Source organism: Mya arenaria, chromosome 16 (assembly GCF_026914265.1).
Source record: "Mya arenaria isolate MELC-2E11 chromosome 16, ASM2691426v1".
Lineage (NCBI taxonomy): Eukaryota > Metazoa > Mollusca > Bivalvia > Myida > Myidae > Mya > Mya arenaria.
In genome coordinates, this window is record NC_069137.1 from 43,653,808 (window position 1) to 43,680,515 (window position 26,708).

At 35.9% G+C, this 26,708-nt stretch overlaps 1 protein-coding gene across 1 annotated transcript in view; it reads right to left on the reverse strand.

Moving 5' to 3' along the window:
• Positions 1–24,769, reverse strand: part of LOC128221068 (uncharacterized) — a 37,385-nt gene extending 12,616 nt beyond the window's left edge. Inside the window, exons 1-7 of the mRNA XM_052929507.1 lie at positions 24,672–24,769; positions 15,902–16,030; positions 14,090–14,105; positions 12,372–12,498; positions 9,941–10,128; positions 9,112–9,170; positions 2,160–2,287 (exon numbers count right to left, since the gene is read on the reverse strand). Coding sequence (XP_052785467.1) covers positions 2,160–2,287; positions 9,112–9,170; positions 9,941–10,128; positions 12,372–12,498; positions 14,090–14,105; positions 15,902–16,030 — 647 coding nt within the window. The 5' untranslated portion in view covers positions 24,672–24,769. The remainder of the gene's footprint in view (positions 1–2,159; positions 2,288–9,111; positions 9,171–9,940; positions 10,129–12,371; positions 12,499–14,089; positions 14,106–15,901; positions 16,031–24,671) is intronic.
• Positions 24,770–26,708: the final 1,939 nt, after the last annotated feature.

Consider the following 26,708-nt stretch of genomic DNA (forward strand, 5'->3'; position numbering starts at 1 on the left):
AGACTCATGATGGACTGTGCTCTTCTGGTTTTGCTAATTTGGTAATTTTCTGTATCAAAACCAATTAACAATTGTAAGCAATTGAAGATGAACAATTAAAAATACGAAAATAATTTTGAAAAACATGACAATTCCGTCTCGCGAAGCCGGGATTCTTTTCCGGGTCTCTGGATTGCTGGTCAAGTATGCTAAAAACAAAAGTATGCTATCCGCTTTACCATCACAACATAATGCCATTTTCGCGCAATTTTAACCATTAAACCTACTATAATACAAACTATTCCCCCCTAACAGCAGATTCACTTAACTATAGCAAATTATCTAACACTGACATGTAACTAGAGTGGCAATTTGATTTAAAAATCAAGCAGCTCTCAGTCAGAATATGTTATAACATATAATCCTAACCCTAACGCTCTCAGTCAGAATATGTTATAACATATAATCCTAACCCTAACGCTCTCAGTCAGAATATGTTATAACATATAATCCTAACCCTAACGCTCTCAGTCAGAAGTTTTTATAACATATAATCCTAACCCTAACGACATTTAAAGGTCAGACTACACATGCTTGTGTCCGCGCTATTACTTTGCTATTGCATTGATGGATTACCATATAAATTGGTTCAAATATTTACCCATTGAGACGATGTGCAGTGACCCTGACCTGGATCCATACATCAAAGGTCAAGGTCACACGATACATTTAAAGGTCTGAGTACACATGCTCGTGTCCGCGCTATAACTTATATATGCATAAATGGATTACAATATAAATTGGTACAAATGTTGTCGTTATTAAGACGATGTGGAGTGACTTTGACCTTGGTCCATACCTCAAACGTCAATGTGACACGAGACTTTTAAAGGTCAGAGTGCACAATTAAAAGTGTCTGTAAATTGATAGTGTTAAACAAGTTGCACAGATTGATTCTTTGTGCACTCTGTCGAGTATTATTATTATGTGCAGTATGTTTAATATTTTAATAAAATATGGACATATATATGTATAAATGATATAATATACAATGTTATGACGTCAACACAATATATTTGTATCACTTTATCGAAAATACTAAAAGCTTGATATTTCATCGATGTTATAAATCAAAGACTAATTTTCCTTCTTTCCTTCCCTACACACAATCTGAATAACTTTAAACCTATCCTTTTAAAACATCTTTATATATCTAAGAATATTTAGGTTACTGATCAAACAATTTGTATTTCCTATTTTCCCACTGTTGACCAGTGGTAGTGTACAAATTTGGTCAGAAAACTAATTCTAGAGAAACAAGGCAGTCAAAACTGCAATATCCCCGCCGTGTGCCAGTCAGGTTCAGAGGAAAACAAAATGTTCTACAGAACACCGGCGGGGATACAGCCGTCCTTTAGACTGCCTTATTTCTCTAGAATAATTCGGAACTCCTCGGCCATTTTTTTCAAAAACAACCTCGGATGTATTTGGACGGTTTACATACTCAAAAAGAGGTACGTTTAAGTCCGCTGCAAGTGGATCGCGTAGTAATTCTATTTAGCAGTTAAACTTTATGTCTTAACTCTTAGGATCTTAATTATGTTTGCAATAATACACTTCACTGGTTATCAATTTAAACTTAGATCAATAAATACAACTCTAAAACACTAAATTTAATTAACGATATAATTAAAAAAAATACGAACTACTTCAACTGATGTACCGGCATACAACCGAGGTTGTTTTGAAAAAAATGGCCGAGGAGTTCCGAATGCTCTAGAAGTAGTTTTCTTTGTAATCTTGACAAAATCCTTTCATCTAAGAGAAAAACGTTTAAATAATCTGAAGAACATTCATGATTTTGATTCACTATATGATTCTATTGAGTTAAATGAGTTCAGATTGGGATTGAGATTTGACTTGAGATTTTTTTGTGATATCTGGGTCCGGTTGCTCTCTATTCGCCAGTCGGTCAAGAACCCAAAAGTGACCCTTTAATTATCAAATTATAGTGCTACAAAGTTAATTAATTCGATTTTGGTTCTGCCAGTGTTCTTGATAAAAGGAAATACTCGTCCACTTGGTTCACTTGGTCATATCTTTTACGCACTCTACTCTTCAATCGCCCAGTTGAATACATGAAATGTACTCTTATTAACTGTATTTAGCAGTATACGTACTTGATCACGGTTCCATCTGTATCCTGTGTCTTGACAGCACACTTGGTTTTATCCATTTTAAATATTACTTTTATGTCGCCTAGTTGAGTGAAATCAATATCTCTGCGGCATTTTGCTACATAGAAAATCTGAAACAATGATAATACAGTGTCGGTTGCAGGATAAAGCCATGTTGCCAAAAAATAATGACGTGGCTATTTTGATCGAAACACAAGATCAAGGCATAATAAAACTCAACCAGATACAAGATCAAGGCCAAAATGAGACTGAACCAGACTCAACGGTCCATTCTAAATACACACTCAATAAGATACAAGGGTCAAGACAAATATACACGCAAGGAAGAACAACAGCCAAGGCCAAATAAACACTCGACCAGACACAAGGATGAAGGCCAAATAAACACTCAACCTGACACAAGGGTGAAGGTCAAATAAACACTCAACCTGACACAAGGGTGAAGGCCAAATAAACACTCAACCTGACACAAGGATGAAGGCCAAATAAACACTCAACCTGACACAAGGGTGAAGGCCAAATAAACACTCAACCTGACACAAGGGTGAAGGCCAAATAAACACTCGACCAGACACAAGGATAAAGGCCAAATAAACTCTCAACCTGACACAAGGGTGAAGGCCAAATAAACACTCAACCAGTCAAAAGGGCCAATGCCAAATAAACTCTCAACCAGACACAAGGGTCAATGCCAAATACAAACCCAACCAGACAAAAGGGTCAATGCCAAATAAACACTCAACCAGACTCAAGGGTCAATGCCAAATAAACAATCAAAATGATACAAGGGTCAATGCCAAATAAACAATCAAAATGATACAAAGGGTCAATGCCAAATAAACACTAAACAAGACACAAGTGCCAAGATCAAATAAACACTCAACTAGACACAAGGGTCAATGTCAAATAAACAATCAACAAAATACATGGGTCAAGGCCAAATAGACACTCAACAAGGACCAAGTGTCAAGACCAAATAGAAACACAGCGAGATACTATGGTCAGGGCTAAATAGACACTCAAACCAGACATAAGGGTCAATGCAAACAGACACTCAATCAGACACAAAGGTCAAGACAAATAAACAATCAACTAGACACAAGGGTCAAGGCCTATTATACACTCAACAGGATATAGGAGTCCCAGCCAAATAGACACTCAATGACATACAAAGACCAAGGCCAAATAGACATCCACGCAGATACAAAGGACAAAACTACACTCAACGGGATACAAGGTTCAAGGGCAAATATACAATCAACGTGATACCAGGGTCAAAGCAAATATACACTCAGCCAGACCCAAAGGGCAAAATAAGATAGATAAAAGCTCCAAGGCAGAATAGAACTTCAAAGAGACACAAGGATCAATGCAAATAGACACGCAAGAATACACCATCTTTAAGGCAAATTAACACTAAATCAGACACAATGGTCATGGCAAAAAAAACCCCAATCAACCAGACACAACGTTCAATGCCTAATATATAACCAGACACAAGGGTCATGGCCAAATAAACACCTATCCAGACACAAGGGTCATGGCCAAATATACACCTATCCAGACACAAGGGTCATGGCCAAATATACGCCTATCCAGACACAAGGGTCATGGCCAAATATACACCTATCAAGACACAAGGGTCATGGCCAAATATACAGCTATCAAGACACAAGGGTCATGGCCAAATATACACCTTTCCAGACACAGGGGTCATGGCCAAATATACACCTATCCAGACACAGGGGTCATGGCCAAATATACACCTATCCAGACACAGGGGTCATGGCCAAATATACACCTGTCCAGACACAAGGGTCATGGCCAAATATACACCTATCCAGACACAAGGGTCATGGCCAAATATACACCTATCCAGACACAAGGGTCATGGCCAAATATACACCTATCCAGACACAAGGGTCATGGCCAAATATACACCTATCCAGACACAAGGGTCATGGCCAAATATACACCTATCCAGACACAAGGGTCATGGCCAAATATACACCTATCCAGACACAAGGGTCATGGCCAAATATACACCTATACAGACACAAGGGTCATGGCCAAATATACACCTATCCAGACACAAGGGTCATGGCCAAATATACACCTATCCAGACACAAGGGTCATGGCCAAATATACACCTATCCAGACACAAGGGTCATGGCCAAATATACACCTATCCAGACACAAGGGTCATGGCCAAATATACACCTATCCAGACACAAGGGTCATGGCCAAATAGGCACTGAACAACATACTAGGGTAAAGGAACAGACACTAATTGAGACACAATGGTCAAGACAATAAACACTCAACCAGACATAAGGGGTCAAGGGGAAAAGATACTCAACCGGACACAAGGGTAAAGACCAACTAGACACTGAACGAGAAACAAGGTTCAAGGCCGGAATGCCACTAAACCAGATATAAGGTTAGGGCCAAATATACACTCAATCAGACATAAGGGTCAAGGGGAAAAGATACTCAACCGGACACAAGGGTAAAGGCCAACTAGACACTGAACGAAAAACAAGGTTCAAGGCCGGAATGCCACTAAACCAGATATAAGGTTAGGGCCAAATATACACTCAATCAGACACAAGGGTCAAGATCAAATAGACACTAAACGAGATTCAAGAATCAAGGTCAAGGAGACACTCCACCAGGTACTAGAGTCAATGATAGATATACACACAAGAAAATACAAGGGTCAAAGTAATGAGACACTTAACCAGACACGAGAGTCAATGTCAAATTGACACTAACAGTGATACAAGGTTCAAGGCCCAATATAGACTCAACGAGACAAAAGGGTCATAGTAAATAGACAGTCAGTCAGACACAAGGGTCAAATCCAGATTGATACTCAACGAGATGCAAGGTTCAAGGCCGAGTATACACTCAACGAGTTACAAAGATTAAGGAAAAAGAGACACTTAACCAGACAAAAGGGCCATGGCCAAATAAACACTTAACCATACACATGGGTCAAAGCAAAACAAGACACTCAACAAGACACAAGAGTCATTGCTAAATAGACACACAATGAGATACAATGTTCAAGGCCGAATAGACACTCAACCAGACACAAGAGTGAATTCCAAAATAGACACTTAACCAGACACAAGAGTCGAGGCCAAATAGACACTCAAAGACATACAAGTATCAAACCAAATCGACAATAATCCAGAAACAAGGGCCAAGACAAATAGACACTTAACGGGATACTGTGGTCAATGTCAAATAGACACTGAATGAGACACAAGGGCAAGTTAAAATAGACTATCAACAAGGGTCAAACCAAATAAACACTATACCAGACGCAATGGCCAAGGCCAAATAGACACAAAACGAGATAAAATGGTCAAGGCATATATACACTCAACGAAAAACAAGGATCACGGTCAAATAGACACTCATCGATACACATAAGCAATGCAAAATAGACACTTAACGAGACATTAGTCAACGCCAAACCAGGTACAAGGTTCAAGGCCAAATAGACATTCAACCTGGTACAGGGTTCAAGGCCAAATAGACATTCAACCTGGTACAGGGTTCAAGGCCAAATAGACATTCAACCAGGTACAGGGTTCAAGGCCAAATATACATTCAACCAGGTACAGGGTTCAAGGCCAAATAGACATTCAACCAGGTACAGGGTTCAAGGCCAAATAGACACTCAACCAGGTACAGGGTTCAAGGCCAAATATACATTCAACCAGGTACAGGGTTCAAGGCCAAATATACATTCAACCAGGTACAGGGTTCAAGGCCAAATAGACATTCAACCTGGTACAGGGTTCAAGGCCAAATAGACATTCAACCAGGTACAGGGTTCAAGGCCAAATAGACACTCAACCAGGTACAGGGTTCAAGGCCAAATAGACACTCAACCAGGTACAGGGTTCAAGGCCAAATAGAAATTCAACCAGGTACAGGGTTCAAGGCCAAATAGACACTCAACCAGGTACAGGGTTCAAGGTCAAATAGACACTCAACCAGGTACAGGGTTCAAGGCCAAATAGACACTCAACCAGGTACAGGGTTCAAGGCCAAACATACATTCAACCAGGTACAGGGTTCAAGGCCGAACAGACATTCAACCAGGTACAGGGTTCAAGGCCAAACAGACATTCAACCAGGTACAGGGTTCAAAGCCAAATAGACATTCAACCAGGTACAGGGTTCAAGGCCAAATAGACATTCAACCAGGTACAGGGTTCAAAGCCAAATAGACATTCAACCAGGTACAGGGTTCAAAGCCAAATAGACATTCAACCTGGTACAGGGTTCAAAGCCAAATAGACATTCAACCAGGTACAGGGTTCAAAGCCAAATAGACATTCAACCAGGTACAGGGTTCAAAGCCAAATAGACATTCAACCAGGTACAGGGTTCAAGGCCGAATAGACACTCAACCAGGTACAGGGTTCAAGGCCAAATAGACACTCAACCAGGTACAGGGTTCAAGGCCAAATAGACATTCAACCAGGTACAGGGTTCAAGGCCAAATAGACATTCAACCAGGTACAGGGTTCAAGGCCAAATAGACATTCAACCTGGTACAGGGTTCAAGGCCAAATAGACATTCAACCTGGTACAGGGTGCAAGGCCAAATAGACATTCAACCAGGTACAGGGTTCAAGGCCAAATAGACATTCAACCAGGTACAGGGTTCAAGGCCAAATAGACACTCAACCAGGTACAGGGTTCAAGACCAAATAGACATTCAACCAGGTACAGGGTTCAAGGCCAAATAGACATTCAACCAGGTACAGGGTTCAAGGCCAAATAGACATTCAACCAGGTACAGGGTTCAAGGCCAAATAGACATTCAACCAGGTACAGGGTTCAAGGCCAAATAGACACTCAACCAGGTACAGGGTTCAAGGCCAAATAGACATTCAACCAGGTACAGGGTTCAAGGCCAAATAGACATTCAACCTGGTACAGGGTTCAAGGCCAAATAGACATTCAACCAGGTACAGGGTTCAAGGCCAAATAGACATTCAACCAGGTACAGGGTTCAAGGCCAAATAGACACTTAACCAGGTACAGGGTTCAAGGCCAAATAGACACTCAACCAGGTACAGGGTTCAAGGCCGAACATACATTCAACCATGTACAGGGTTCAAGGCCGAACAGACATTCAACCAGGTACAGGGTTCAAGGCCAAATAGACACTCAACCAGATACAGGGTTCAAGGCCGAATAGACACTCAACCAGGTACAGGGTGCAAGGCCAAATAGACATTCAACCAGGTACAGGGTTCAAAGCCAAATAGACATTCAACCAGGTACAGGGTTCAAAGCCAACAAGACATTCAACCTGGTACAGGGTTCAAAGCCAAATAGACATTCCACCAGGTACAGGGTTCAAGGCCAAATAGACACTCAACCAGGTACAGGGTTCAAGACCAAATAGACACTCAACCAGGTACAGGGTTCAAGGCCAAACATACATTCATCCAGGTACAGGGTTCAAGGCCGAACAGAAATTCAACCAGGTACAGGGTTCAAGGCCAAATAGACATTCAACCAGGTACAGGGTTCAAGGCCAAATAGACATTTAACCTGGTACAGGGTTCAAGGCCAAATAGACATTCAACCTGGTACAGGGTTCAAGGCCAAATATACATTCAACCAGGTACAGGGTTCAAGGCCAAATAGACATTCAACCAGGTGCAGGGTTCAAGGCCAAATAGACACTCAACCAGGTACAGGGTTCAAGGCCAAATAGACACTCAACCAGGTACAGGGTTCAAGGCCAAGTAGACATTCAACCAGGTACAGGGTTCAAGGCCAAGTAGACATTCAACCAGGTACAGGGTTCAAGGCCAAATAGACACTCAACCAGGTACAGGGTTCAAGGCCAAATAGACACTCAACCAGGTACAGGGTTCAAGGCCAAATAGACACTCAACCAGGTACAGGGTTCAAGGCCGAACATACATTCAACCAGGTACAGGGTTCAAGGCCGAACAGACATTAAACCAGGTACAGGGTTCAAGGCCGAATAGACACTCAACCAGGTACAGGGTTCAAGGCCGAATAGACACTCAACCAGGTACAGGGTTCAAGGCCAAATAGACATTCAACCGGTACAGGGTTCAAACCCAAATAGACATTCAACCTGGTACAGGGTTCAAGGCCAACAAGACATTCAACCTGGTACAGGGTTCAAGGCCAAATAGACATTCAACCTGGTACAGGGTTCAAGGCCGAATAGACACTCAACCTGGTACAGGGTTCAAAGCCGAATAGACATTCAACCAGGTACAGGGTTCAAGGCCGAATAGACATTCAACCAGGTACAGGGTTCAAGGCCAAATAGACATTCAACCAGGTACAGGGTTCAAGGCCAAATAGACATTCAACCAGGTACAGGGTTCAAGGCCAAATAGACACTCAACCAGGTACAGGGTTCAAGGCCAAATAGACATTCAACCAGGTACAGGGTTCAAGGCCAAAAAGACATTCAACCAGGTACAGGGTTCAAGGCCAAAAAGACATTCAACCAGGTACAGGGTTCAAGGCCAAATAGACATTCAACCAGGTACAGGGTTCAAGGCCGAATAGAGACATTCAACCAGGTACAGGGTTCAAGGCTAACAAGACATTCAACTAAACATTCCTTTAGCAAAATAAGTTTTACTTAGACATATAATTAACTGAAAATTGATTTTGGAAGAAAGAAAGATTTTCTTATCGTGATTGTCATGAATATTATTTTCTTAAAATATCTCAGTACACTTGAAAAAGAGAACATTACACGAAGTATAGCAACACCAAAATAGTGAGCTCAGCTTGGCTCCGTTGAAATGGCCTAATGCTTATCTAATTTAAAGTTCAAATGCCTTGTATATAATAATTATGAAAAGTTTTCGTCTGTAATTGCAATTTTGTATGGTGTTTACTTACATCGTCCCCGTCAATTTCTCCTCCGCATGGTTTTCCGGTGCCGTCTGTGTTGACAATTCCTGTAGAGAAACAGAGATTCCCGGTTTAATACTTTATTAAATAACTACGCTTAAACGTGCAAGCGATTCAATTTGAAATATACGTCCAACAATATTTAACCAAATGTGTTTGCCGAGCGCAGTGCTGCGCATGTGTTTTCCACGTCCCAGTACAGTTGAAGAGAACAGGAAACAAACAGTAAGAATGGTTCTATTCTTCAGTTTTGACCTTTATTTTACAAACTCATAACCAGTAAGTTACAATATTTGACTACATTACATTCATGTCAAAGTAACAATGATTGACTGTGCATTCATTACATTCGATGCCACTTCTAGGCACGATCGCAAAGGGTAACACTCGGGGGTTTTCCAAAACAAGTTTTTAACGATGCTAAGGGGTCAAATCAAAACAAGTTTTTAACGATGCTAAGGGATCAAATCAAAACAAGTTTTTAACGATGCTAAGGGGTCAAATCAAAACAAGTTTTTAACGATACTAAGGGGTCATATCAAAACAAGTTTTTAACGATACTAAGGGGTCATATTAAAACAAGTTTTTATCGATGTTATGGGGCCGTATCAAAACAAGTTTTTAACGATGCTAAGGGATCGTATCAAAACAGGTTTTTTTTACGATACTTAGGGGTCATATTAACATTATGGCAATTGATATTAAGATAAGAGTGTGAAAATACTAAACTAAGATATAGATACACAATAGTTTGCGATCAATTATATAGGAATACAAGTCTGGACGCAAGACGATCATTGTCTGGAGTTCTGCCTACCGTCCACTTCTATAATGTGTGTCCTGTACTGCACCTCGTTCACACCCGTGTCCATGGTCACGGGTCCCTGGCGGATAAAGTAGTTTTTCTTGTTTCCCGTCCCCTTGCATGTTTGGGCTCCGTCTGATGGCTCTATGTAATCTTTGTTGTCTTTAAACTCAGAATAATCGATCAAAAAACACGACCACCTAAAATAAAAGAAGACGCGTATATATGTGATCAGTTTCTTCTTAGGACCCGGAAACACACACTTGTATAATACGACCACTTTCTCGATCTGAAACAACGCAGCGGTAGCACTATTTATTATAAACCAATTTGAACTCTCTTGAAAATTCTGCAAATCTAACTTACAAATACAACACTGATAGGACAAATATCCAAAGTAATACACTGAGTGGTTTGATTCCCTTTTTAGTAGGGATGCAAACGAATGGCAAAACTGATATTCGAATATTCGGTAATTCTTTCGATCGAATATTCGAATATTCGAATACCAAAATGAACCTTTTAGAATTGCAGTAAACTATTATTAACTGTAGTAACTAAGTCGGAGCCCTGTTACCCTTCTTTGTCGTATCGTTTACACACGACGGACACTTGTTGTTCCACAAATTAGCCTCTGAATTTCCCCATTTTCAGAATATATCCCAAGAAAAAAGATACATCTTTTTAAAAAAAGTCGAATGATTTCAATTCCTGTATGTGCATATTTGTAAACAATGCAAAATAGGATCCGGGAATTACGTATTTCCCCGGTCACGTTAAATGACGATATGCGCCAGCATGTGACTTGCAGCCTCGATCTGGTATTATGTTTACGAAAAATATTTAAAGAAAACGACACCATGGCCAAACGTCGTTTTTAACTTACATATTGTACAACAATACAGGAAATATATCCTTAAACGTTAAACCATACAGTTACGTTTCAAGGCAAGAGCGTTTTATCGAAACATGGAAAACTGTTCAAAGCACAAAACTAGCACATGTCCTTCATATCATCAAGGCGATTTGAGCAATATCGCCAAGCTTGATAAGCAGTGAAAACAACGGACTGGTATAAAGGCTAATCTCTTAACCGATTAATTGGCATGGTCATTTAAATGTAGCAAAAATAATTAGAATGTGTTTAATGTCACTTGTCATAGCCAGTAAATGCAAAATTACGGGGGCTGTTTATAGTTCCCGACGATATATCCGATATGACGCGTATATAGTGTCATCTTGTTCACACCTCTGGCATTAAGGGCCAATCGTTGTAAAAACAAGACAGACGAAGAACACATTTGTAGGCAAAAAGTGCATTAATTTACTAATTCAACAAAAGCATCGAATATTCGAATACCGATTTTGACATTCGAATACCAAATGTTCGATCGAATATTCGAATATTCGTTTGCATCCCTACTTTTTAGACAACATTACACAACAACATTCCTTTAGAGCTGCACTCTCACAGATTGAACGTTTTGACAACTTTTTAATTTTTTGTCTTGGAACGAGCCAATTTTTGCGAAAATCCAAGGAAACCAGTTATATAAGACTGCTGACAAAACATTAGATCGCAGAATTTTATAATTAAGTTCAAAAGTTAGTAACGGTTTAAGCCATAAAACATTAATTTTCGAACGGAAATACCAAATCTGCGATCTGATCTTTTGTCAGCAATCTTTTATCATTGGTTGGCAGATATTTACGCAAAATTTTGCTCTTTCCAAAACAAAAAATAAAAAAGTTATAAAAATGACAAATCTGTGAGAGTGCAGCTTTAAGATCGTAAATTATCTGTGAGGTATAACCTACCGTTACTGATTTTTTTAAGATGTATTTAAATATTGTGTTGATTGGTCAAGTAAGCCACAGCTCAATGATAAAATGTAATTGTTAGTCGTAAAGTGAAATTATCTAAGATTCCTAGTTAGAGTGACACGTATTTGAAATATCAAAACTATAGTCAGTTTTTAAGTTCAAACACAGCAGTTGAAACGGAAAAGACAACTGTTTGCAAACCAACCAGGCCCCAATTTCAAACATTTCAACGGGTTTTTTACATGGGTCACCACGGGTCAAACCCGATTGAAACAAAGAAGTAAGTGACGTTAATTTCTAAATGAACTTTTTGACAAAAAAAAGGATAATATGAAAACATTTCTTAGCCTATAAAAGACTATGCCATTTTTAATGATTACTTCTGCCAAAATTTCACGGCGCACACAGCGTTGCATCGTTCTGCAAAGTTCCGTCAAGTTGAATTTTGGGCTAAGGATTGCATCGGTAAAAGTAAAGAAAACATAGTCTTTTATAGTTTTATAAATATTTTCATATCATTTCTGTCCAAAAAGTAATTTAGAAATTAACATTTCTTACTCATTTCTCTCTATGACGTTACTTAAATCTTAAGTCAATCTGTAGTAAGAAAAATACTTACGACACATCCCCAATAGCAGTTCCGTCGTTATCCAGCATGACAAGGCCAAGGTCATTCTCGTTGATTACCAACCTTACAGATACTGGACTAACGGTGTCTTTATCCGAAAAGAAGCATTTGCCATCAGCTGTAATAAATGATTTAATTTGCGAATAACTTGAACACGATGAAAAATCAGCGATCAATTTTAAAATACCACACATCACTTGCGAACGAAAAAAAATATTTGCCTTCAGTAATTTTGTTACATAAAATATTAGTAATATAGCGCTCTTATCATTAGCACACGCGAAAAGCAGTTCATTCAAGGAATGGAAGTTGAGGTGGAAATCTATACATTTAAATCCGTTCATCTATTTTAGGCGTGTTTTTCGCCATTGGACGTTCTCTGTTTAAATAAACATTAAATCAGAAAAAATGTAATTAATTTATGTGAAAAATAAATTAAATTCACATAAAATTACAGAGGTTGCTTTGAATGAAGATTTTAAACAAAGATAACTTTACTATCTCTCAACTATTTTAAATGAAACATAGCGCAGTCTATGCCGCTTACAGAGCCCCGCCTTCGGTATTTTACGAAAGTTTGATTGAGTGTTGTTTCTGAAAACACTACGCCAAACCTTTTCGCAAAACCGCTGCCTGATGGAGCACTTTCAAAACATAAGTTTGGAAACAGGTTTGTCGAAGTGTTTAAGGAAATTAATCACCTTATCAAACTCCGGTAACAAAACGAAGGCGGGTATCTTTAAACGGCATAGACTGCCCTTTGTTTAATTTAAAATGGTTTTAAATAGTCATTTTAAACAAAATGTTGTCTTCCGACGTAGAATATATGACGTAATTGATCACGTGGTATACACACACTCGTATTATCGATCATGCAATTATAAGCATGTACAATATACACATACCGATAGTTTACGAAAAGAAATCCACTTGTAAGCGTAGTGTATTGCACTCTCTATATTTTATGTAATTGACTTTGCGCAATATTAATACGTCCAAGAACTGGTATATATATTTTATTTAAATTCAAGAACATATACAAATGCTATCAATAACATATACTCTAAAACAGTTTTGAGTCAACAATTGTATGATATTGACCTCGACTGTTTGTCTCGGTGATTATCAATATAGTATTTATACATCGTGGTAATGTTACCAGACCGTTTAGTATATTACCAGACTGTGTTTTGCCGTTTTGACAAGTAACGTATTTGGAACACCTTTGTTATAATAACCGGCTTGGTATGTTTCTAATCTAGCAATTTGTTTGGTCAAGGATTGATGTTATCTTGGTTCTGGTTGGATCTTGTATATTCTGCTCAGTTATTTCCACGAAGTTTTGCAGACATGGCATGATTTCTTGAGTTATGCATTTGAAATAGTTAATCTAAGTTTTGGAAGTTTTTAAGCTCTGTTGGTTTACGATCGAAAGAGTGTGAAAGTCAAACTGGAGTTTTCAGTACCACATATTGAAAATAGCTTTAACCCAGTATCGACTTGGTTGTCCTTACCCATATCATAGCAGAAGCGATATGTTATAGTATGATCATTGTTTTAGTTATTAATTGTATATCATAGTTCTTTGTTTTATGGCTTCTTGGCCAATGTAAACGGAATCATATGAAGACAGTTCTAGAATTTGAAAGGTGCTTGCATCACAACATTATTTTATTTGTTGCGGAATATAAAACTAAAATAACACTTACCATTCAGCGAATTATCCTGGAAAAAACAATCAGTTATTTAGAATGTCAGCCGAAAATGACAAGACTGAAAAAAAGTTGGTAACATAAACACAAAGTACATAGCAGGGTCAAACAAAGATGACCTACATTTGAAAATGAATTTGTTTAAAGGCATAAGGTTTAATACTTAACATACACTCCACGAGGGACATACTAAGTCGCAATATAACAATTACATAATACAGAATATAATCTTTATTTTAACAAATTTTATTATTCTACGAGAACCATTCTTTGTACTCGCTGATTAAGCAGATGATTACAACGAAAACGGTCTTTTTAACTTTAAGGGCCGGCCACAATACAAAAGAGGGTGGGAAAGGTCAAACACTAAAACGTTTAAAAAATCCACGATTTATTTAGTTTTGGGGATAGATCTTTTTTGGGAGTAAAACATATATTCTTGGTGACATGTTTTGGGGTAGTAAAGAGTTAAACATATTTAAAAAAAGAAGATTTTATCAGATTTTGGATCAAAAGGCATTCACATTATTTGGGAAACGTATGCGACATTATTTCATTGTTTTTATGTCAAAATGCCACATACTAACTATTCAATAATGTCTTGATAGTTCTTGATGATATCTTGTGAAATAAGAAAGTGATTCAGAAAAATAATGAAAAATAGTTGATGAAATTTATTTCCGGGTTACAAAAATGCATACATCTTTTTTTTAATAGATGCAATCAATACAAAGCCCCAATACATTGTTGATTGGACAGTTATGATAAATTGGACTCGTAAACATATGAGTATGGCAATTTCCAGAGTATTTGTATGTGTTTAAGGAAATGAAGGTACAGTTTAAAATGTCAATGAACACTGTTTTACTGGAAAATGCATAAAAATATCTTAGCTTAACTCAGATTGTCCTCCCATAATCTAAACATTGAACTTGGGAGACATAACCGTATTCATAGACAAGATAGGAAATGTACACTGTCTAATTTAAACGATATTGAAGATGAATTTCATTTTGTTTTAGTTTGTCAAATCTATAATGATGTAAGGCAGAATTGTATTCCTAGATATTATATCAGAAATTCAAGTATGATTGAGTGTATATCGTAACTTAATTCTGACAATAAATCTCTGTTAGTAAGATTAGCTATGTTCTGTACGAAAGCTTTTAAAATAAAAGACTTGAATATATAAATCAGCCCTTAAGACCTCCTCACATTCACTACTTCTAAATTAGCTTTAGGTTTTTCGCGATAATGTATAACTTGATACTTGATAAAAATATATTGCAAAGTTATACATTTTGTTCTTTCATGCATGCAATATTGAATATGTAAACTAGTTTTTGTGTTTATAACAGACATACAGAAATACATTTTTTATTAAAACTTGTACAATGTACATCGTCTACATGTACATACGAATTTTCATATAACATGTCAACGTGTAATCGTGTATATACAACATGTAATGGAAAAACGTTTTTATATAACACAACATACTGCGTATGTGTAACAAAAACAACATACTTAGTTTTTCGATTTTTAACCATCGTATCCACATCATAACTTATCGAATTGTCATTCACATGTCAAATCCGTTTATGAAACGCACCTATTTATTTAATAAATCCCAAATTTTGATTTCTTATCCCACTCAAAAAAACACCGCCATTACCGCCTACATCACATGACGAAGAGCTGTATGTACTTAATAAGATAAATAATATTCTGTTTTGTTTTATAAATTGACAAGCCTATTTCTTCATTGAATACCGTAATCGCTCGAATAAGACGTTTAATTACACTTACCGGACCGTTTGCAGGGGTCGCACCTACAGCCAAAGGATCCTTGTTAAGAAATGGGTGTTCTTTCTGCATCACTACTCCGGAAAAGCACAAAGACAAAAGCAAGGTGGCGATAAGAATAGTTCGACCCATCTGAAATCACAGAAAATTGAAAAACACGTTGTGTATTCTTAGGAAAGATTTAACGAGGTATATCATTACAAATCAATAATTAGCTCAAAAAGTTATACAAATATTAGGCCAATTTTAATCACAACAAATATAAGAGCTCGTTCGGTATCCTAAGAAAAGAAAGACTGAAAATTAGTGAGACTGAAAATTAGTTATTAGCTCAAATGATTCAAAGTGTTCGACCCCTCAGAAAACACAGAAATTTACGAACACGTTGGATAGACTCAGGAAATTTAAATATTCTATACTTGTTATATTAATTCTAACCTCAAATGATAAGAATTTTTGGACTAATTAGAGAATATTTAAGAACTACCTGTGTATCCTCAGCAAATTTAAACAATGCATATCACTTGTACCAAAAAAGCGCCTTAGTTTGATGACACACCTTTTTGACCAAAATAATACGGAAGAAAATGAATTGAAGTATATAACATATATTAAATAGTACAGACAAATGCAAATATACCATCTTTTAGTCAAATAGAACCTGGGATACTTTTTAAATACATGATATCAATCAGTATTTTTTAAGTATTCCAATAAAGTCTCCGAAAATTATTTTTCTGATCTTATTTCAAATCAAGCTGATGATCAATTCAATATAAGTAAGCATGAATCCTCGAGAGCCGAAACGCTATACATTGTTTAACTTGATTTAGAATTTTAATGGAATAAATTGTGAAAAGAACTAAGGCGCTTAAGCCTGTGATATCGATAGGAATGTTGCGGATTGTTTCATTGACAGCAATAAATTTATTTTGATGTATCTTTGTTGAACTATATACATATTTAATTGATTTTGTTTTAACCGAAATGCTGGTATGAAAGCATGATTGGCCCTTCTTTTAAAAAAGAAGATAATCCTAACCAAGCAAATTAAAGGAACATTACTGTAGTACATGTTGCTGCCAAAATATATTCAATAATATTAAGAAATCGCATTATCGAATATTGTGAAAACAATAATACATTCTATAATGGTCTCTCTACAGCTGATTCTGTATTTTTACTACATTTACTACTATTAAACAAAACAAATTCTAAACAAAGGTTCCAAATTTTGGTGCGCGTTTATAGATGACAAAAGAGCTTTTGACAAAGTTAATAAAAATACATAATGAAAACAATTGATCTAATCGGGAATCAGCAGTAAAATTATCAACATGATGAAGTGTTTATAGAGCGAGATCCAGTCCTTTATAAAGATAGCTAGAGATAATAGTTATTCTCAAATGTTTGATGTTACAGTCGGTCTGAAACAGGGGGTTGGGACATTATCTCCCCTTTTGTTTTATTATCTATGAGAACATTGATTTCAACTTATGCTAAGGACCTTGACTTTTTATCTATGAATACGATTTTATTTGCTGATGCTATTGTGTTTTTAATTACTGATGCAGCCAGTCTGCATGCTCAGATTGATTCTTTTTATCATTATTCTATCAAATCGAGTTTAAAAATTAATGTTCATAAGTCTTAAATGTACAATGAAAGAAAGGAAGTAAATTCGAAATGTTGAGTTTTATATTAATAATGAGCTTATTGAAGTTTTTGAGAATTTTACGTATTTGATGATCAAGCCCTTAGGGCATATAATAGTCTCCCGTCTTTGTCCGATCGATTTTTAAAATTGTACATGTTTAAACCAAATTATTGTTGTTTAATACTACGATTGTGCCTATTCTATTATAAAACATTTAGAATGACAGTTTTTATCGATAATTATGATGTAGATGTCGAATGCTTTTTGATGCTACAATCTAGACTCCGGGGGCCGTATTTAATATACATCTTTGATCTGTCCTTAATTTTGATATCATCCTTATTCTTTACGAAAGGTAAAGTCGATCTTATTTATTAGTTGTATTCAAAACTAATCTTGTTTTAAATCTTCCGAAAGTATAACCTCAAATCTAAGATCGAATCTAAGAATTTCTTGTCAAGCAAAGGCAAGTGTGCGCCGGAATTTCTTAAAATAGCTCCGGAAGTGACGAAAGGTTTTCCCCGGTATGTTTAAAATAGCACGCGCGAACCTTATCGAAGACTGCAGACTGGAGTTGATCGATAAATAGTATGATTAAATCAGATACATATCGTGCATTGAAACAAATTTAAAATACCAATGATATCTTGATTGAATTAAAAATGATAAATTTCACAAACAATTTTCTTCCGTGATAGTATCAACTCACAAATAAACGGAAGGTATACCTGTATTGCGAGAGAAAATAGACTATTCAAATAGTGTTACGTAAATGTAATTGAAAATGAATACCATTTCCTCCCATGCTGTACTGTAGTAAATTCTGACACTTACGCTAACATAACCTAGGTAAACTATCATGGCCAAATTACAAAATCTTTAAACGACTTATGTAAAATAAAGGAACAATTAAGGTAACATTAAATACGCAATGAATTAAAGAAGTACTTTCTTTGTATAATAGTTATGCTCTTTTTTATAACAATGTTATCTTTTGTTTATTTTTCTTACTTATATTTTAAGATATAATTACAGTATGTCCATTTATACTTATTCATTCATTCTGTTTAGTTAAAATTATGTTATTTTCTTAATGGCCAAATGCTGTTTATGCCAATTTGCCTATGAAGTTTGCAACAATTCATTAATTCGCTTAAGTGATTGCTTGGTTTGCTTAACTTGCTACTTATATTAAGTCGATGCTGGTTTCGACGAAGATAACACGTTTCATGATGTATGCATTAATAAAAAATAGACAAGTTTGAGCTTGTGTAACAAGTAAACCAGTAAATGGCCAAAGGGCAGATTGAATAACAAGTAAACCAGTTATTTATATACAGGAAGGATATTGATTTACAAGTAAACTGGTTTAATGAACAAGTGTGAGATTTTGTAATATGCAAACCGGTATAATGGACAGTGTGAGATTGTGTAATACGAAAAGTGGTATAATGGAAAATTGGGAGATTGAGAAGCTAAAAAACCGGTATAATGGACAAGTGGGAGATTGAGGAACTAGTAAACCGGTTAAATTGACAAGTGTGAGATTAAGGAATTAGTAAACCGGTTAAATTGACAAGTGGGAGATTGAGGAACTAGTAAACCGGTTTTATGGACAAGTGGGAGATTGAGGAACTAGTAAACCGGTTAAATGGACAATTGGGAGATTGAGGAACTAGTAAACCGCTTTAATAGACAAGTGGGAGATTTAAGAGCTAGTAAAACGGTTTTATGGACAAATGGGAGATTGAGGAATTAGTAAACCGGTTTTATAGACAAGTGGAAGATTGAGTAACTAGTAAACCGGTTTTATGGACAATTGGGAGATTGAGGAACTAGTAAACCGCTTTAATAGACAAGTGGGAGATTTAAGAGCTAGTAAAATGGTTTTATGGACAAATGGGAGATTGAGGAATTAGTAAACCAGTTTTATGGACAAGTAGGAGATTGTATAATAAGTAGACCGGTATAATTGACAAGTGAGAGATTGTGTAATAATTTAAGTGGTATAATGGACAAGTGGGAGATTGAGGAACTATAAATCGATATATTACTAGACAAGTGGGAGATTGAGGAACTAGTAAACCGGTTAAATTGACAAGTGGGAGATTGAGGAACTAGTAAACCGGTTAAATGGACAAGTGGGAGATTAAGGAACTAGAAAATCGGTTAAATTGAAAATTTGGAGATTGAGTAACTAGTAAAGCGGTTTTATAAACAAGTGGAAGATTGAGGAACTAGTAAACCGGTTTTATGGACAATTGTGAAATTGAGTAACTAGTAAACCAGTTTAATGGACAATTGGGAGATTTTGGAACTAGTAAACCAGTTTTATAGAAAATTTGGAGATTGATGAACTAGTAAACCGATTTTATGGACAATTGGGAGATTGAGGAACTAGTAAACCAGTTTTATAGACAATTCGATGATTAAGGAATTAGTAAACCGGTTAAATTGACAATTGTGAGATTAAGGATCTAGTAAACCGGTTAAATTGATAAGTGGAAGATGGAGGATCTATTAAACCGGTTAAATTGACAAGTGGGAGATTAAGGAACTAGTAAACCGGTTTTATGGACAAGTGGGAGATTGAGGAACTGATTTAGGAACTAGTAAACCGGTTTAATGAACAGGTGGGAGATTGAGGAACTAGTTAACCGGTTAAATGGACAATTGAGGGGAGATTGAGGAACAAGTAAACCAGTTTTATGGACAAATGGGAGATTGAGGAATTAGTAAAACGGTTTGGTGGACAAGTGGGAGATTGTATAATAAGTAAACCGGTATAATGGACAAATGTGAGATTGTGTAATAAGTAAAGTGGTATAATGGACACGTGGGAGATTGAGGAACTAGTAAACCGGTTAAATGGACAGGTGGGAGATTTAGGAACTAGTCAATCTGTTTAATGGAGTGGGCGACTGAGGAACTAATAAATCGGATTATTAAACAAGTGGGATATTGATTAACAAGAAAACTGGTTAGGTGGAAAAGTGTAATATTGAGTGTCATGTGAATAGGTGTAATTGACAAAAGGTGAGATTAAGTAACATGTTAACCAGTTTAGTAGCCAAATGTCAGATTGAGTAACAAGTAAACCAGTATAGTAGCCAAATGTCAGATTGTTTAAGAAGTATAGAAGTTTAACAGCCAAATGTCAGATTAAGTAACAAATAAACCAGTTTAGTAGCCAAAGGACAGATTTGGTAGCAAGTAAACCAGTTTAGTAGCCAAATGTCGGATTGAGTAACAAATAAACCAGTTTCGAGGTATCTCGTTAACCGGTTTACCGGACAAATGTAAGATGGAGGCACCTCGTTTACCGGTTTACCGGATAAGTGTAAGATGGAGGCAACTCGTTAACCGGTTTGCTGAACAAGTGTAAGATGGATGCAACTCGTTAACCGGTTTACTGGACAAGTGTAAGATGGAGGCAACCCGTTTACCGGTTTACTGGACAAGTGTAAGATGGAGGCAACCCGTTTACCGGTTTACTGGACAAGTGTAAGATGGAGGCAACTCGTTAACCGGTTTACTGGACAAGTGTAAGATGGAGGCAACCCGTTTACCGGTTTACTGGACAAGTGTAAGATGGAGGCAACCCGTTTACCGGTTTACTGGACAAGTGTAAGATGGAGGCAACCCGTTTACCGGTTTACTGGACAAGTGTAAGATGGAGGCAACCCGTTTACCGGTTTACCTAACAGTACATTCCTGTTTTGCTGACCATTCTAAAGTAATATCCTCAAAATATTTTGACATTCATGGATACTTTATATTTTCTTGCGACGTTGCGCATCTGCCGTTGATTGTTTATTTGGTTTTGATCCTATTACATTTTACCATTCTCTTAGTTGTGTGTGCTTGATTCAAAATAAAGCTTCCTTTGTTTCACTAAAGAGAATTTTTGTTAGCATAAAAAGATTCGATTTTATTGGCGCTCTAATGTAAAGTGCCTTTAATTTAACGATCATTTGGGGAGGAAAAGTTTCATTCGGAGCTTCACGGCCATTTTTTTAATGAAAACAACATAGAATGTATGCCGGTACATCAGTAGAAGTAGTTCGTAAAATTATGAATTATATCATTAACTAAATTTTGTGTTTTAGCTTGTATTTGTTGATAAAAGTTTAAATTGATTGCCAGTGAAGTGTATTATTGCAAACATAATTAAGTTTCCCAAGAGTTAGGTCATTAAGTTTAACTGCTAAATAAAAATAACTACGCGATCTACTTGCAGTGGACTTAAAAACACCCGATTTCTGACATTGTAAACCGTCCATATACATCCGAGATTGTTTTCTTTAAAAATGGCAGAGGAGTTCCAAATGGAAAAGTTATAATATAACTGCTATGCATGATTTTCTGTCATTATTTATTCAAAATGTGCTTGTTTTTAAAAAGTGCGAATAGATTGTACTCATAAAAGAGAAGTTTCCTTTATGCTTTTTTTTGTTCATTCGTAATTTAAAGGGGCTGTACTCCGTATGATGAAATATCGGAAACAAAAGAAAATTGTCGAAAACTGACATTAACTTGGTATCGATGTATACAATGCATTGAAACTTACTAAATGAAGTACCATGTAGTTTACAATTATTTTTTCGCAGTTTTTAGATTACTAGGTATGTCTACCTACTAGAAGTCATTCCTTATGCGTGATTAGCTAGTCGATGTTATCACGTGGCATTACCAAGTTAGGTATATAGCTTAAATAGTCCAACTGTTTAGGGTAAGCCTTCGTAGCACAGTGGATTCAACAGTGGACTGCAATTTTGGCGACACCGGTTTGAACTCGGTGTCCGACTCGTTTTTTGTTTTTGCATTTTGGTATTTTTTTTTACAATTATGATATCAAAGAGTTAATCATTTTATTAAATAATTGTCCTGAGACTCGTTACAGAAAAAAATAATTTTGGTGTCAATCTGGTGTACAATCCCTTTAAATTACACAACTTTTATACGTTTAAAAACTTTCCTCTAAAGTTAAAGTTTCCCATTTGCTGCTAAACTGACAATCCTAAACCTTACCATACTTTGTCTATTTAACATTTTTATGACATATTTTAGATGATAAATATCACATGAATTCAATTTTCGAGTCGAATATTTCTCTCTCTTGCGTTTCATGTCTGTTGGTTTAAATATAAAGGTTTTCAAACATTTAATTATGACACATCAGCTGTAAAATATTAAAATTATAATAAAGATTCAGATTTACATTTATTTTGTTTGAAGGGTAAGAACTTTGTGTAGTGAAAATGCTGATCAAACTAACACCTACATGTGTAATAAAATCATGTTTGATACCACAATCACCGTTGTTGTTTTTTTAAAATCATGCTTGTTAAAATGAATATTTTTAACACCGGTATTGTTTAAATTTGTAAATTAACTATGAGAAAAATCACCAAAATCTCTGAATAACCTGTCAAAGTTTATTAACTATACACAAATCTTAACAAACTAGTAAGTATTGTCCAATTCAACTTAATTAATATTATTCTGCTTATTCTGTATAACAAAAAACAACAACCTGATATTGCCTAAATGATTTTACAATAGTTGCATATGCTGGATGAGTAAATGTTGTATGCATTTAACTTAGTTAAGTTCAGTCTAGTTTACACATTTGGTAACAACGGAAGATGCGCTTGAGTGTTTTAAACACTAAACGCAAAACATCATGATCCCTCAAACTCAAAGCATAAAGAAGCCTATGCCTTTGAGTGAAGGAGGCAATTTTCTGCGCCAGTAGTAGTTCAATCGGTTTAAAGTGACTTATTATTATTATTATTATTATTATTATTATTAGTAGTAGTAGTAGTAGTAGTAGTAGTAGTAGTAGTAGTAGTAGTAGTAGTGTAGTAGTAGTAGTAGTAGTAGTAGTAGTAGTAGTAGTAGTAGTAGAAGTAGAAGTAGTAGTAGTAGTAGTAGTAGTAGTAGTAGTAGTAGTAGTAGTAGTAGAAGAAGTAGTAGTAGTAGTAGTAGTAGTAGTAGTAGTAGTAGTAGTAGTAGTGTAGTAGTAGTAGTAGTAGTAGTAGTAGTAGTAGTAGTAGTAGTAGTAGTAGTAGTAGTAGTAGTAGTAGTAGTAGTGTAGTAGTAGTAGTAGTAGTAGTAGTAGTAGTAGTAGTAGTAGAAGTAGAAGTAGTAGTAGTAGTAGTAGTAGTAGTAGTAGTAGTAGAAGTAGTAGTAGTAGTAGTAGTAGTAGTAGTAGTAGTAGTAATAGTATTAGTATTAGTATTATTATTATTATTATTATTATTATTAAAAATTCAATTAAGAAGACAGTGCCCTGATACAACAGCCAATAAAAAGCTTTATTCTCAATCAACCTTTACTTTACACGAATAAGATAACAAAAAGAAATATTATTATTACATATTCCCTAAGACATACAGTAGAATCATGGCATACCATACAAAATAATGATCTATAAACAAATCACAAATAACTTAGGGAGGGACTGTTTCAAGCAATATTGATTTTTTTTTAATTTTCTCAGGGCGAGAGTTTCATTTTTTGCAACGTTTATGTGCGAATTTTGAAAATTTTATCAAGTATTAAAAATAAATACAAAGATGTAAACGTTAAAAGGTCGATATGCTGCAATATAAGACGTTCATGTAGATTTTAGATTTTTGAAGTAACGACTACAATCCTTTTTTGAAACCTGTCCCTTACGTCCAAAAATGCGATAAAATCAAATATATCAACAAAACAACTTGCCAACATTGTTATAAGTACGTATAATGTGGCAAGTACTTATTTCACAAACAATCATTAATATCAATGAACTGAACCATTTATATTGCATTTTACCAATATATTTGTATATCTAAAGATCATATAAGGTATTATTTTGCACAAAATTGTATGCTATATTTTGACGTTATCAACGTTGTTGTCTTTTGACGTTGACGACATTTCCTGTCTATTATATACATACAACCTTATGAAGGCCAAATGTCCGAAACGTTGTTTCATTAATAAATTGTAATGGATGAAGTTGGACTTCTTTAATCATCACCATACAAACAAGCATTGTAATTTAAAATGTTCACAGCCTTTAATAAAGAAATACAACATAAACAAATCAAAAAGAATAATACTAACTTTGGTAGATATTCCTTGGCTTTTTACATTTAACACAAAACCTACGAAATCATTCACATTCAATGAAGCGATATAGGGTGTACCGTGTTACGGTCCAGTGAACCGTGCGAATGGAATTGGGTGTATGTATACTTAATTGGATGCATGTGAGCTGAGGTGCATCCATCCGAACACATATGAAAGTATATCCAGTTAAGGCGAAATACAAACTAATTTTGTGCACTGGGGTGTATCCATCCGAAATCAGTACATGGAAGTATAGTCGGTTAAGGCGAAAAACTAAATAATTTTGTGCACTGGCGTGTAGCCATCCGAAAACAGTAAAGCCAGTTAAGCGAAATAAGATTCAGTTTCAGATTTAGCACATCTATTAAGTAATTTGAACACAAACGTGTTCCTCATTGCATGATCAAAATATTGTTTGAATTAAAAATATATTCAACGATGGCCCTATAGGTTTGAATGTGAGATACGACATATATAATATTATAAGTATCTATCATGTGTTTCCGGTACGGATAGAAAAATCCGACCCTCGACCGGAAAAACATGAATGAAATTTATTATTGCATACCTAAAATTATGAATTTGTGGAAAAATTGACGTAGAAAACGCACTTTTGTACATTTCACAAAAAAACGCGTGCGACGTTGTGTACTGACGTCATAAAGCGCAGTAATTTTAAATCACTAATGACATCAAATAGTTCCTCTAAAAATCGCGTTTTACGATTACTTGGCGCGTTGTTGCGCGTGACTCATCTTATATGGGGGGGGGGGGGGTAAGACGAGTTTTTCCAGTACTGGTCACATGACCGGAAACACACGTCCGGTATTCAAGAAAAATACTGTTAATAATAATTGACTGCTGTATTTTTCACTGCCAATGCTGAAATTACCAAATGACGTCGCCTGTGCCAAACGTTTAATTTAGCACATTTCAAGAACGTCACCAATCAGTATGACATACATTCAGTAAACGTTTTTATAGTTTCCGTTTCTCTTAAGCGATTGTAAAGATTGTGGTTTAAAAAAAGGTAGAGGTTTACTGTTTTTTAATTGAATGAAAGGGAAACTTATGTAGTACCGGTGTAGTAATGTGTCATTATTTACCTGTTTTATTATATCATATTATATCCATTATACTAATGTGTTCAATTACATTTCTTATAAAGGAAATCATTTGCAGTATATGATGTTTGTCTTATTATTACTATTCCCCTTGTTATTATCATAAGTATTACACTGAAGGTACAACTATTAATTGAAAATTGATCGTGTTGTGTAGCTGTCAAAGATTCGTCATATGGCGCATTCCAAGAACGTCGCTTTATGTAGAAACAACTTTTTTAGCCGCGGTTTGTAAATAGGCACTGACCACTTCTTGCAACCTTATTTAATATAAAACAAATCCCTTTAACAGAAAAGATGCGTTTACATGGTATATTTCATTAAAATTATAACTATAGAGTGATTCGGCTATACGATCTTATATATAAGCAATACGAATCATAAAAATGTATTCAAATGTTTATGTTACCCTTCTTCAAGGCCTATTCTCGAAAGAAAAAGATGTATAGACCACTAAAAACGCCATAAATTATACTGATTAGTTACTTGTCAACAACAAAAGGGGGGTGTGTTTAACAACTTAATTTGGGCTTATATAAAAAATGCATGAATGAATGCTTGTATGAACAAATGAATGAGTGAGCGAGCGAGCGAACGAACGAACGAACGAAAGAACGAACGAACGAACGACCAAATGAATGAATGGATGAATGAATGATTGAATGAAAGAATGAATGAATGAATGAATGAATTAATTAATTAATAAACGAACGAACGGTTAAATAAATAAATGAATGAAAGAACGAACGGACAGACGGACGGACGGACGGACGGAGGAAGGAAGGAAGGAAGGAAGGAAGGAAGGAAGGAAGGAAGATTGGAAGGAAGGAAGGAAGATTGGAAGGAAGATTGGAAGGAAGATTGGAAGGAAGGAAGGAAGGAAGGAAGGAAGGAAGGAAGGAAGGAA